General features: G+C 46.3%; 1 protein-coding gene across 1 annotated transcript; it reads right to left on the bottom strand.

Moving 5' to 3' along the window:
• Positions 1–489: 489 nt before the first annotated feature.
• LOC129815458 (protein polybromo-1-like) lies at positions 490–15,101 on the bottom strand. Its single transcript, XM_055869326.1, is given in 13 exon segments — positions 490–892; positions 2,274–2,313; positions 3,818–3,991; positions 3,993–4,098; positions 4,327–4,427; positions 4,930–5,071; positions 8,673–8,889; positions 9,062–9,147; positions 9,246–9,298; positions 9,417–12,547; positions 12,715–12,856; positions 13,030–14,297; positions 14,863–15,101. Coding segments are annotated over 10 exon segments (1,185 nt in total). The 5' UTR covers positions 9,516–12,547; positions 12,715–12,856; positions 13,030–14,297; positions 14,863–15,101; the 3' UTR covers positions 490–725.
• Between the last annotated feature and the right edge of the window lie 122 nt (positions 15,102–15,223).

Below are 15,223 nucleotides of genomic sequence, written 5' to 3'. Positions count from 1 at the left end.
CTAATGAATTGATCACAATTATTGATTGATTAAGTATTATGTTCACCTAGTCATTGGGATTGTTCGATCGTGCCTACTGCCTGATCTACAAATCACCTTCCATCATAAATAACCAGCCTACTCATCATTTGTAGATCAGTGATAATTTACCCAAGGTACATTACGGTTTTGATCATCATAGTCAGGTCATGGAAGACCAAAGCTGCATTTAGACAGGCAGCTGAATTCGGATCTTCTCTCACTAATTGGTATTTTGGCCAGTCACATCAGATCTTTTCCGCGTTGATCTGATTGGTTCAAAGACCAATTAGAGAAAAAATATCAGAATTGGTTAAACCAGCCTAATAGAACAACTTAAAGAAAAAACAATGTATGTTGGTTCCCCTTCTCTTGTCTGGTGCCGAGTCGCCAGACTCAGTGGGTTCCCACTGCCCACTTGAATGTTCCATATTGCAGCACACAGATACTAAATTAGCATTCAAGAACAAGTCCCTTCTCTGTATTTTTTATGAAAACGTTTATCCATCACAGGGAAACATTAATACAATAATTTACTGTTTGCATTTTAATTGTTCTAACACAAAACAGCTTGAACAGAGTAAGCAAGCTAATTTAACCATTCTACAAACAAATGCCTACATTAACATAACAACATTTACACATTTTCTAATGAGCCTAAAACCCCTTTCCTGTCTGACAGTGTAGGGAGCAGTGGCTCAGATATCCTACAGGTTGTACGTCTGGCGGATGTTCAGTGTGTCACGCAGCATCAGGTCTTGCAGACGGCACAGTGCATCTGCCATTGTGGAATGGGCGCCCTTGCTCTTCAGCCAATGGGACTGCAGCCGGCTCTCCTGCTCCTTGGTCAGTCGCACATCTTTCTTTCGAGCTGCTGAAACATGCCCACATACAAGGTTATTTGGAAATAGTACATTTATTTAACTAGGCAAGTCAGTTAAGAACAAATACTTATTTACAATGACGGCCTACCAAAAAGGCAAAAGGCCTCCAGCGGGGACGGGGGCCTGGGATTTTAAAAATAAATACAATATAGGACAAAACACAAATCACAACAAGAGAGACACCACTACATAAAGAGAGACCTATGACAACAACATAAGGCAGCATCACATGACAACACAGCATGGTAGCAACACAACATGACAACATGGTAGAAACATTATTGGGCAAAGTCAACACCACAAAGGTCAAGAAGGTACAGACAACAATATATCATACAAAGCAGCCACAACTGTCGGTAAGAGTGTCCATGATTGAGTTTGAGTGTTCGTTGCAGCTCGTTCCAGTCGCTAGATGCAGCGAACTGAAAAGAGGAGCGACCCAGGGATGTGTGTGCACTTTGGGGACCTTTAACAGAATGTGACTGGCACAATGGGTGTTGTATGTGGAGAATGAGGGCTGCAGTAGATATCTCAGAGAGGGGGGAGTGAGGCCTAAGAGGGTTTTTATAAATAAGCATCAAGCAGTGGGCCTTGCGACGGGTATACAGAGATGACCAGTTTACAGAGGAGTATAGAGTGCAGTTATGTGTCCTATAAGGAGCATTGGTGGCAAATCTGATTGCCGAATGGTAAAGAACATATAGCCGCTCGAGAGCACCCTTACTTGACGAGCTATAAATTACGTCTCCATAATCTAGCATGGGTAGGAGTATGTGCTTTCTCTACCCTTAACCTTGTTCTGAACACCTCCAAAACAAAGGTCATGTTGTTAGGTAAGAAGAATGCCCCTCCTCCCACAGGTTACTACCTCTGAGGGTTTAGAGCTTGAGGTAGTCACCGCATATAAGTACTTGGGAGTATGGCTAGACGGTGCACTGTCCTTCTCTCAGCACATATCAAAGCTGCAGGCTAAAGTTAAATCTAGACTTGGTTTCCTCTATCGTAATCGCTCCTCTTTCACCCCAGCTGCCAAACTAACACTGATTCAGATGACCATGGTCCCACTTGCTGATGGTGGAGGACTCTGCATTAAAGTCCCTCAATGTACTTCAGGTATGCCTCTGAGTGGAGCAGGCGCCTAAGCTTGGGTGGAGGGTCTACAAATAAGGGTGTTGAGGGTTGCTGGAAGGCAGGCTGGCCCTGTCTTGGGTAGGGTGGTGGGGCCTGCTGTCCGGGATCAATCATTTAAAAAAAAACCAACAACATCAAGGGCCTCTTTACTCATTCTCAAATACAGATGTGAGTAATCGAATAACAAGCATTTACAGTCTGTGCTTTTTTAATATAAAATTGTATAGAAGTGTAGATTACCTGGATTCCGTAGGCTCCAGGAGCACCCGTGTGTTGACACCTGCAGTGAAGGTATTAACATAAACAGTCAGAGTGCACCAGGACACAGCTGTCCAATAGGGTCTGGCTGCAACAGAAACCTTAAGCCACAGACGCAGTGAGACATACGAGCTAAGACAGGATGTTGAATGGTGCCAGAGAGGATTGTGGGTAACCGCAAGCAACAGCACAGGTGGTGAAATTACATTAAGAATTATAAAATAGATACTAGTTAGCTAGTGTGTACTACCTAGCTATCCTAGCTAGTGTGTACTAGCTAGCTGCAAAAGCAAGTGGTTAACATAACACTGTGGATCAGAGCTAGTGCGCCGAATAGTACACTACATGACCATAAGTAATTGGACACCTCATTCCAAAATCATGGGCATTAATATGGAGTTGGTTTCCCCTTTGCTGCTATAACAGCCCCCACTCTTCTGGGAAGGCTATCCACTAAATGTTGGAACATTGCTGCGGGGACTTGCTTCCATTCAGCCACAAGAGCATTAGTGAGGTTGGGCACTGATGTTGGACGATTAGGTCTGGCTCACAGTCGGCATTCCAAGTCATCCCAAAGGTGTTGGATGGGGTTGAGGTCAGGGCTCTGTGCAGGCCAGTCAAGTTCTTACACACAGATCTCGACAAACCATTTCTGTATGGACCTCACTTTGTACACGATGGCACAGTCATGCTGATACAGGAAAGAGCCTTCCCCAAACTGTTCCCATAAAGTTGGAAACACAGAATCGTCTAGAATGTCATTGTATGCTGTCGTGTTAAGATTTCCCTTCCCTGCAACTAAGGGGCCTAGCCAGAACCATGAAAAAACATTATTCCTCCTCCTCCAAACATTACAGGTGACACAATGCATTCAGGCAGTGAGCGTTCTCCTGGCATCCATCTGCCAGATGGTGAGGCGTGATTCATCACGCCAGAGAATGCGTTTCCACTGCTCCAGAGTTCAATGGCGGCGAGCTTTACACCAGTCCTGCCAACGCTTGGCATTGCGCATGGTGATCTTAGGCTGCAGTCCCATTCTGTGAGCTTGTGTGGCCTACCACTTCGCGGCTGAGCCGATGTTGCTCCTAGATGTTTCCACTTCACAATAACAGCACTTACAGTTGACCGGGGCAGCTCTAGAAGGGCAGAAATGTGACAAACTGACTTGTTGGAATGGTGGCATCCTATGATGGTGCCACATTGAAAGTTACTGAGCTCTTCAGTAAGGCCATTCTACTGACAATGTTTTTCTATGGAGATAGCATGGCTGTGTGCTCAATTTTATACACCTGTCAGCAACTGGTGTGGCTGAAATAGCCGAATCCACTAATTTGAAGGGGTGTGCACATACTTTTGCATATATAGTGTAATTGCTGCACTACATTCTGCTGACATTATGGAAATGTAGTGTCTATCTTATAAATCATGATTAAAAGACATTAGTACATTGCTGCTAAATTACTGCCAAATAATCTAGTATGCACGCTTCACACTGCCCTGAGTCTCATCTCTGATTGGCCCATCACCTGTGAGCCCTCCTCGTTGTAGTGGCGTGCATTGCGGAACATGAGCTTCATGTCTTCCAACAGAGCGCCCTCCGTCATGTACTTCTCAGAGCGGATGTTGTGATCGATGGTCTTCAGGTCCATGGGCTCTAGGATGATCTTGTAGTAGTCCGGGTAGTCCTTTTATGGAAAGCTAGACCCTGAAGAGCTCACAGAGCTTCCGGCCAGTGCTCATCTCCCGGGCCTCTGTCACTGTGGCGTACAGGACCTTCATCTGGTTCTTCTTTGTGTTCTTCTTATGGCTAGAGGTCACAGGGGTGTGGGTTAGTTAAAAGGAAACATTATCTTCAAGGATCAATAAAAAACAATGCCATAATATGTTGGCCATTCATAATTTCATCATGCACAAAACAAGCATCTTATAAACCAAAAGTACAGGAACTTTTTTGCAGAAGTATCCTGGTATTTGTGTGGATTGTGTGCCGGCTGATTCTGTAGTGTGCGGAGTAGGTGAAATGAGAATTGCATACCTGTTTCTCTTAGTGCTGCCAGTATCAGCCATTGTAGAAGAGAGCATGCTGTCCCCGTGCATGCTGTCGTTCACCCTCCTCAATAGCTCCTTTCTCTTCAGCTAGGAAAAGACACATACACATCAATATCAACTAGCTTCTCTTCCTCCCACACGTTCATGAATACAAACTGGCACCTCTTACTCTCCCCATCTCATTATCTCTCTTCAACATTTCTCCACTTGCACAAAAGTAGTGCCCTCCCAAACCTACAAGCCATCATGGTTCGGCAGCTCCAATATTTCATCTTCAGTCTATTTATAAGTAGAATACACAACTATCCACAAAACAATTGATTGCAACTGAGTACAGAACATAGTGAAGACTGCCCAAGACACTACTGGTACAGAGGACAGTGAGGCAGACCTAATCAATGTTTAACACCACAGAGACCAGATTACCTAAGCAGCAGTATCATCTCATTGTAAATTAAATACTTCAGTAATGTTACACACAATAATTAGCATAGGATACTTTACAGTCATACAGATATGGATAGACAACTACAGCAGAGCTTGGGTTTGAACTTGAGTTTCAGCATTGGCAGCTCATGCACCCACTGACCTGCTGAATGTGGTTTAGTTTCAGCATGCGCTTATAGATGGAGGAGTGAGGCACATTGTAGGGCTTGGCATTCTCAAACATCAGAGTGATGTCTGCGTCTAGCTGCTCAACACTCTCATACTCGTTGTTCTTCATTTTGTTCCTGTGTGTGGGGAATTAAGGGTTCTCGTATTTGGGAAGGGATGGGATAGAAATACACTGTACAGCTCACGCCATGTTACGCCACAACAAAACATACAGCAGCTGATTTAGGAAAATGATTAGGCCTGAATAAAACTTGACATAGACTATTAATGTAACGTTCCTGACCTGTTTTCTGTTGTTTTTGTATGTGTATATGGTCAGGGCGTGAGTTTTGGGTGGGCAGTCTATGTTTTCTGTTTCTATGTTGGTTTTGGGTTGCCTGGTATGGCTCTTAATTAGAGGCAGGTGTTTTGCGTTTTCCTCTAATTGAGAGTCATATTTAGGTAGGGTGTTCTCACTGTTTGTTTGTGGGTGATTGTCTTCCGTGTTTGTGTTTGTCGTTGCACCACACGGGACTGTTTTCGGTTTGTTTTGTTCATCGTTGTTTTGTGTAGCCTGTTTTCTCTATTCGTGCGTTCTTCTTGTTTCATGTAAGTTCGTCGTCTAGGTCTGTCTACACCGTTTGTTGTTTTGTTAGTTTATTCAAGTTCGTGTTTTTTCGTTAAAAAATATGTGTTCAAACTCCACTGCGCCTTGGTTCGATCAATACTCCTCCTTTTCGACCGAAGAGGAGGACCGCCGTTACAGAATCACCCACCAATCCAGAGCCAAGCAGCGGAGTAAACGGAGTAAGGGACTGGAAAAGAAGGAGGAATGGACTTGGGACGATATATTGGACGGGAAAGGTTGCTACACATGGGAGGAGATCCTGGCTGGTAGGGATCGCCTCCCATGGGAACAGCTGGAGGCACTGAGGAGAGCAGAGGCTACCGGAGAGAGGAACCGGAGTTATGAGGGAACGCGTCTGGCACGGAAGCCCAAAAAGCCCGTGAGTAACACCCAAAAATTTCTTGGGAGGGGGCTAAGAGGTAGTGGGCCAAGGGCAGGTAGGAGACCTGCGCCCACTTCCCAGGCTTACCGTGGAGAGCGGGAGTACGGGCAGGCGCCGTGTTACGCAGTAGAGCGCACGGTGTCTCCTGTACGAGTGCATAGCCCAGTGCGGGTTATTCCACCTCCCCGCACTGGCAGGGCTAGATTGGGTATTGAGCCAGGTGTCATGAGGCCGGCTCAACGCGTCTGGTCTCCAGTGCGTCTCCTCGGGCCGGCATACATGGCACCTGCCTTACGCATGGTTTCCCCGGTTCGCCTACATAGGCCGGTGCGGGTTATTCCACCTCCCCGCACTGGTCGGGCGACCGGGAGCATTCAACCAGGTAAGGTTGGGCAGGCTCAATGCTCAAGAGTGCCAGTACGCCTCCACGGTCCGGTATTTCCGGCGCCACCTCCCCGCCCCAGCCTAGTACCTACAGTGCCTACACTACGCACTAGGCTACCAGTGCGTCTCCTGAGCCCAGTTCCTCCTCCACGCACTCTCTCTGTAGTGCGTGTATCCAGTTCGGTGCCTCCAGTTCCGGCACCACACACTAAGCCTCCTGTGCGTCTCCAGAGCCCTGTACACACTGTATCTTCTCCCCCTACTAATCCTGATGTGCTTGTCCTCAGCCCGGTGTCACCAGTGCCGGTACCTCGCACCAGGTATAGAGTGGGCTTTGAGAGTACAGTGTGCCCTGTCCCTGCTCCCCGCACTAGTAGGAAGGTGCGTATCCTTAGCCCGGTGCCTCCAGTTCCGGCACCACGCACCAGGTCTACAGTGCGCCTTATCCGGCCAGAGCCATCCGTCTCACCAGCGCCATCTGAGCCATCCGTCTCCCCAGCGCCATCTGAGCCATCCGTCTCCCCAGCGCCGTCTGAGCCATCCGTCTGCAATGAGCCTGCAAAGCCGCCCGTCTGCCATGAGCCTGCAAAGCCGCCCGTCTGCCATGAGCCTACAGAGCCGTCCGCCAGACAGGAGCCGCCAGAGCCGCCCGCCAGACAGGAGCCGCCAGAGCCGCCCGCCAGACAGGATCCGCCAGAGCCGCCCGCCAGACAGGATGCGCCAGAGCCGCCCGCCAGACAGGATCCGCCAGAGCCGCCCGCCAGACAGGATCCGCCAGAGCCGCCAGCCAGACAGGATCCGCCAGAGCCGCCAACCAGACAGGATCCGCCAGAGCCGTCAGAGAGCCATGAGCGTCGAGAGCCGTCAGAGAGCCATGAGCGTCGAGAGCCGTCAGAGAGCCATGAGCGTCGAGAGCCGTCAGAGAGCCATGAGCGTCGAGAGCCGTCAGAGAGCCATGAGCGTCGAGAGCCGTCAGAGAGCCATGAGCGTCGAGAGCCGTCAGCCTGCCATGAGCGTCGAGAGCCGTCAGCCAGCCATGAGCGTCGAGAGCCGTCAGCCAGCCATGAGCGTCGAGAGCCGTCAGCCAGCCATGAGCGTCGAGAGCCGTCAGCCAGCCATGAGCGTCGAGAGCCGTCAGCCAGCCATGAGCGTCGAGAGCCGTCAGCCAGCCATGAGCGTCGAGAGCCGTCAGCCAGCCATGAGCGTCGAGAGCCGTCAGCCAGCCATGAGCGTCGAGAGCCGTCAGCCAGCCATGAGCGTCGAGAGCCGTCAGCCAGCCATGAGCGTCGAGAGCCGTCAGCCAGCCATGAGCGTCGAGAGCCGTCAGCCAGCCATGAGCGTCGAGAGCTGTCCAGCCAGGACCTGCCAGAGTCCCTTAGCCAGGACCTGCCAGAGTATCTCAGCCGGGACCTGCCCCTTGTCCCGGTGCTGCCCCTTGTCCCGGTGCTGCCCCTTGTCCCGGTGCTGCCCCTTGTCCCGGTGCTGCCCCTTGTCCCGGTGCTGCCCCTTGTCCCGGTGCTGCCCCTTGTCCCGGTGCTGGCCGTTCATTTAGGGGGTTTTAGTTGGAGGGTGGTCATTGGGAGGGGTAGACAGAAGCGGGGAGTGACTATGGTGGTGTGGGGACAGCGTCCAGAGCCTGAGCCACCACCGTGGTCAACTGCCCACCCAGACCCTCCCCTGGACTTTGTGCTGGTGCGCCCGGCGTTCGCACCTTGAGGGGGGGTTTCTGTAACGTTCCTGACCTGTTTTCTGTTGTTTTTGTATGTGTATATGGTCAGGGCGTGAGTTTTGGGTGGGCAGTCTGTTTTCTGTTTCTATGTTGGTTTTGGGTTGCCTGGTATGGCTCTTAATTAGAGGCAGGTGTTTTGCGTTTTCCTCTAATTGAGAGTCATATTTAGGTAGGGTGTTCTCACTGTTTGTTTGTGGGTGATTGTCTTCCGTGTTTGTGTATGTCGTTGCACCACACGGGACTGTTTTCGGTTTGTTTTGTTCATCGTTGTTTTGTGTAGCCTGTTTTCTCTATTCGTGCGTTCTTCTTGTTTCATGTAAGTTCGTCGTCTAGGTCTGTCTACACCGTTTGTTGTTTTGTTAGTTTATTCAAGTTCGTGTTTTTTCGTTAAAAAATATGTGTTCAAACTCCACTGCGCCTTGGTTCGATCAATACTCCTCCTTTTCGACCGAAGAGAAGGAGGACCGCCGTTACAATTAAATGGACCATCTTGGAGCCCAGATGACATAAATCACACTTGCATGAATTTGTTTCAAATAACCCTTTTTTGTGGAACAACTTTTCAAATCTGCCATTTATTGTGCAGAGATACTGTCCTTCCACTGTTTGGCCTACCTAATCTGTTGCAGGGAGATGGGCTGGCTGATCTGCTGGTAGTAGTCTGGGTAGTCCTTCCTGGAGGGCAGCTGGAGGAAAGGCTCGGAGATAAGCTGTCCCTGGCTGTTCCTTCCGCCCCATATAGCCTCGTACAGCTGGAAGATGGGGGTACTCATGTCCATGCTGTGGTGGATGCTCTCTGCCTCCGACTCCCCCTCGTCATAGTGGACAGACCCTGGGCAATGAGAGACAATTGAATCAGACAGATGAAGTCTGAAGTCTTCTGACAAACCCTCATATATTAGTATACTTAGCACTGCAATGTCCCTTCTGTTCTTATATGTTCCTTATTTTTTACCAGGTTGATAATGCAGAGCCACAACAGCTAACAGACCAATGAGACGTACCAGCCAGAATGCCATCGTCCTCAATCCCATACTGAAGAGCCATGGTAATAGCTGAGAGCTGGTCTCCCTGGGTTGACCTTATGTTCCTGACACACACACACACGTTTAATTCATGGAAAATCCTTGTAAATATTGCATGTTGTTTGCTCATGAATTCTACTTTCTGTTCTATGGTATTGCTTACTTGATGTGAATGCTGGATTTGATGGGCTCAGCATGCTCAATTTCTCTCTTTCTCTGTGAAAAAAAATATTTCTGATGGTGTTGGCATCCTTAAATAAATAAGAAAGAGTGAAGAAGCAAACAAAACTGACATCTGAATTCTGACATAATTCTGAGTTGTAGTACAGCATACCTTTAAAACCTGTGACCCAGGCTCATTGTATGTTTTGGCATTCTTGGCCAGGAGATCTATGTCTTTTGCCATGGCGCTGACACTTCTGTAGAGGCTCATCTAAGAAGAAAATTGACCAGTGATTTATTGTATGCACACCACTTACAGTACATTCAGTCACTTCTGGGCAATGATTTTCAGATCTATTGGGTCCTTTACTATGGCATAATAGTCTGGGTATTGCTGAGGGGGAAAACATAAAAATAAAAAAAAATCAACAATCAAAACTGTTTCTACACAATTTCTATTTGGCACAAAATCGAAAAACAATGTAACTGGGAATCAAAATGGCATGCCCATACTCTAATATTTCATAATAATGCCTTGTAATCTTGAGGGCAGACTTTTGAATCCCCTCCCCCCCCCAAATGGTCCAAATGTGGAATTCGTATCCTTACCGATATCACGGACAGTAATGGTTCGAGAACATTCCAAGATTTGAAAGATACATTCACGTTACCAGACAACTTATTTTTTTCTATATTTACAACATGGAGTCTCTTGGGAAACCCAACTACCGAGCCATCCAATGATGGGATTTATAAATAAATTATCTGGGCTCCAAAAAGGACTGATCGCTATAATATATAAACAACTTTTGGAAAGCTTGTATTCTGAGCTAGCCATTAAAAAAGTATGGTCCATAGATCTAATTGAATCTGAACAACCATTTAACTGGAACAGAATATGGTGTCTCTGGTTGTTGTGGGGGAGGGTGAGGGGGATGTGGGATGGGGACTGAAAAGCAAACTCTGTTGCTGGGTGGGATGGGAAGGGGTGGGAGGGACACTTTCTTTGGGGAGGCGGGGTGGAAAACATGGTTTCCAAATGGGGATGTGGGCAGGTGTATGGGGAATGGGTTTGGGTTATTTTTGTATGGATTTCTTTGTTTTTGTAACTGTAACCCTCCTCTGAAAGAAAAGAGAAAACTAAATCAAAAGTTGGTCACCCAAAAAAATCCGCTATATTATTAAAACAAGAAACTGTTTTAAGTGAGAAGTAGGCATTGGTCTAAAGCTGAACAATTAAGTAAATTCACATGAGCTCCGTAATGCCTACTCCACCCATGCTCAACCAAGGTTTTCCAACACATAGCTTTGACCTACTACAGTAGCTTGCTGGTCTATTGTAGTGTTATACGGTATACCGGTACCACGGTGATATCGCAGTACCAAAACGTCATGTTACCCAAATTTGAGAATACTGTTGTACCATTTCATATGCTACTACCAAATGTTTTGGTCCACCTGATATCCAAGAACTAGCTGGCGCCTCTTATGAAAATGTTTATGAAGTCAGTAAAAAAATGTAAGCAACAGCAACTAATCTCTTGTAGGTGCTGGTCCAATAATGTCCACTTCACTTTCATGCACACATCACGTGTGGCAGCTGTAATCCGCCAATCTCATCCCCTTCCAGCCATCACTCACCTGCTTCTCTCCTTCCTCATCTATTCCTCCATAAGGGATGAGCAGGGATGCCGAACCTGAGCAGTCTTCGGTTACATTTTGTACATTTGATACATTGGAGCAGAGCAAAATTGATACATTGTTTGATTTCCTCCTTGGTATAAGAGCACAGAGCAGTCTGAGTAGGCTTTGCAAGTTCGCTGTCACGCATCAATGCCAGAGAGGAGAAACAGCTTCGCAACAGGTATGCTTGCAGCTTTACAGCAAAGAAAACATCTTGTCTTTAGCTCAACGGTTAAAGAAATAGGACTTATATCAGCAAAGCTGCCTTTTTTTCTTCCTGCGCGATTTCACACACATTTGACATAATTTCACAAACCATGTTAAAGGGGGCGTTTTAAACTAATTTGATAACAAACAACGTCGTTCAGTCACGTTACCTAACTTGCCAACAACCTGGTAACTTGACAGTAGGTATTGGCTAATTTGATTGGCACAGGAAGAAAGGAAAAGGGTCTGCTACTCATGAGATGTGCTTTAAAAGGTTGTATTCATATAGGCCTAATGTAAGCCTAAACTATTAAAAATCAATCTCTTTCTGGTGCTCCTTACATTCCATTTGGTGCCTAACATTTTAAAAGTTTGGAGCAGTGTGTATGTGTTTGTGGGAGAGAGAGGGGTGTGTGTGTGTAACAGTATAGCTTCCGTCCCGCTCTTCGCCCCTACCTGGGCTCGAACCAGGGACCCTCTGCACACATCAACAACTGACACCCACGAAGCATCGTTACCCATCACGCCACAAAAGCCACGGCCCTTGCAGAGCAAGGGGAACAACTACTTCAAGGTCTCAGAGCGAGTGACGTCACCGATTGAAACGCTATTAGCGCGTACCACCGCTAACCATTTCACATCGGTTACATGTGTTTATGAGACAAAGGGAGACAGAGAGCGTGTGTGAGGGAAGAAGGGAGGCGGAGTGTGTGTCTGTGTGTTAACTGAAGAGTAAAGAATGTTTCACGCAGTTTCCCCCTGACTGCCACAATGACATGCAGATCATTATGCATGTATATTCCTTCCCCCATTGCTCCAGCCAAATCACAGGAAGGCCTTTGCAAATATGAGCAAAGTAGACAATCTATTCAGTATTCTATTATACAGTGAACGGTGTGAAGTTAAATTTAATGTGTTTTATTGAGTAGAAGTATGAATATCAGTGACAGGTTTTTTGTGAAGTACATGAGCATAACATTTAGAAAGCGGGAACAAGCGCCGGTGGCACGGGGCGAACAGGATGCTAGGCCACTGAATTTTTCTACATTTTCTCTCGCAATGCTACTCAGTATCGTGATACTTGGCCTGGTATCGTATCGTTAGTAAAATGTTGGTATCGTGACTAGTCTATTGTACTTCAAACAATGTGTATGCAGGTTTCTTAGGATTCAAATCTTCTCAAACAGCCCAATTCAGAGGAATAATAGATATTGGCTTAGATAGAATGGTAGGGAGATTTAACATTGTGCTTCAACCAATGCCATACCATAGGGTTGGAGAGAATGGTTCTCTTACCACTTTAGATGGTAGTTTCTGGAACAGATCACTGACTAAATGCCCTGAGGGCTCTGAGAATTTCACCACCGCATCCAACAGCTGCTCAAGGACCTCCTTCAGGCAACTGGGTGCATTCTGTCATTCAAAGACAAACACAGTACAATTCAACAGTGAACAGATACCTTCCATTTATTAGCCATGTTGTGCTATGTTTTGAGGCGGTTTACATGTAATGCATGTGTGACAGGGCAGTCAACATGTAATAAATACTTTTTATGCTACATCGGAAGTGCTGGTGTTACCTAATCGGACCCTCCGGGATTATCATGTGCATCGTCCCCGTCCTTATCATCGTCATCATAATCCCCCCGCTGGGCAAACTCATTCTCGGTGCGCAGGTAGAGGTCCCACAGCTTATAGGCTGCTCTGCACTCTGGAGTCTGGCTACAGACATTCAACACACTCCCTTTAATTTGGTTAATTCCAGGTTTCAAGCCTTAGACAGGGCCTTTATTAGGAAAACTCCTTCATACAAAACATTGCCTTGTAAACATTACTTCTCTCCCCTAGAGTCCAGTAAGTGAATGTGTTTGTTATTACAGGCAGGGATATATTACCTTGTAGTATGCCTTTGCATTGTTGAATAAGAGCTGAAAGTCAGACGTTATCTGGTCCACATCATCGTACTCCTCCATCTTCAGCTGGATCTTCATCATGTCAATGGGATGTGTCACAATGTGGCAGTAATCCGGTTGATTCCTTCAAGGAAAGCACAATAGATAAGTGAATTTAATGAGGCTTATGTTCTTAGTAATGGAGATTTCTTTGGTACCCATTCTATGTTAACCATCCTCTGTACTGTCTCTTGGGTGCTCTCATGAACAGCTCACATTACATCCTTCCCTGGTCATCGTTATAATCTCTGATAGTGTTGTACAGTTCATGGCATACTGCAATCTGGAGGCAAAACATAGTAGATGAACACAAAACAATACAGGCAACAACAATGTTTATGAACACTTATTCAAAAACTACACATCGATTTGACTTGTGCCTGTGTAACGGATGTGAAATGGCTAGCTAGTTAGCGGGTACGCTAATAGCGTTTCAATCAGTTACGTCACTTGCTCTGAAACCTAGAAGTAGTGTTGCCCCTTGCTCTGCAAGGGCCGCGGCTTTTGTGGAGCGATGGGTAACGACGCTTCGTGGGTGACCGTTGTTGATGTGTGCAGAAGGTCCCTGGTTCGCGCCCGTGTCGGGACGAGGGGACGTACTAAAGTTATACTGTTACATTGATGCTGTTGACCCGGATCACTGGTTGCTGCGGAAAAGGAGGAGGTTGAAAGGGGGTGAGTGTAACGGATGTGAAATGGCTAGCTAGTTAGCGGGTACGCGCTAATAGCGTTTCAATCAGTTACGTCACTTGCTCTGAAACCTAGAAGTAGTGTTGCCCCTTGCTCTGCAAGGGCCGTGGCTTTTGTGGAGCGATGGGTAACGACGCTTCATGGGTGACCGTTGTTGATGTGTGCAGAAGGTCCCTGGTTCGCGCCCGTGTCGGGGCGAGGGGACGTACTCCAGTTATACTGTTACACCTGCGGATTTAGAGTCAAAATTCAATAATTCAATTTGGGTTAAGACATTATCCAAAGGCATCACCACAAAAGTTGAGTACTATATTTGTATTGGAAAGCAATGTTTTCTACACAAAAAAAGCTTTTAACTGAATTTACTGGATCAACAGTGTGAATGTTAGAGGTTCTTCTCCTTTTCCAACCTACTGAAGATGCTGAGGATGACGGCTGTCCATCCTCAAAGTCCCTCCCACTGACACTACTAGAGGGGGACGTAGCCCTTCTCCTTTTTGAGCCCATGATGAGTCCAATACCTGGAAAGAAGAAAAAGGAAAAAATAACAACAGCATATTAAGTCAATTTAGGTACAATGTTACAAATAGTGAGATATTGTATTAACATTCTCATCAAAAGGGCTCTAATCATGCTTCGATGCCATTACCTAGAATAGCATGAAGGCCCTGTTCAGTGATCAATTGTAATTACTCCTCACTGTCTGAGATGAGGAGTGCAGTTGGGTGCTGATTTGACAGCTGTCTGAGATAGAGCAGCTGTAGCCTAATTTGGGCATTTTATTCAGAATTGCCTGTGTCCCCATTAACACTACTGGCAGATGATAACATTCTTGTTTCTCTTTTGTTGCGAGATGACAGAGACGTTGTTGCAGCAGTTTCTTTGCAGACAACAATGGTACGTACATCTTGCTGGTTGAATATTAGCTACCTGGCTAGCCTCAGCATCATTTACGGCAAGCTAACGTTAGCTAGCTAACGCTACCCATCATCTCCCTGACACACAAAGAGAAAGATGTGAATAAGTACTAAATATTTAACCACACGGTTGGGTGAATACTCATCGTTTAAACCTGCAAGATCTTACCTTGAGTCTCTTACTAATTATACTCTGTAGAAGAGAACGCAAACCATTCGAGAAAGCTGATCATTTAGAAAAAATAAAATGTGTGTGAACGTAGCACCAGTAAGGACGCATTCGATCACTTCCGTTATAAACTTCAAAATAAAATATTAGATTGATTCAAATGCGATTTATTCGAATTATTTTAGACCACAATCTAAAAGCTTTTATTTTGACTATTTTAGACCACAATGATTAAAATGACATGGACAGGGGAACCTGATACTAGATCAGCACTCCTACTCAGAGACGCACATCCCCTGGGCTCAAGACATGGACAGAGAAACTCAAGAGAGGGGTTTGTTCTTTAATTTTGACAGTGTAT

Source organism: Salvelinus fontinalis, chromosome 18 (genome assembly GCF_029448725.1).
Source record: "Salvelinus fontinalis isolate EN_2023a chromosome 18, ASM2944872v1, whole genome shotgun sequence".
Lineage (NCBI taxonomy): Eukaryota > Metazoa > Chordata > Actinopteri > Salmoniformes > Salmonidae > Salvelinus > Salvelinus fontinalis.
Note: the sequence above shows the minus strand (reverse complement) of the source record. Positions and strands in the feature narration are given on the sequence as shown.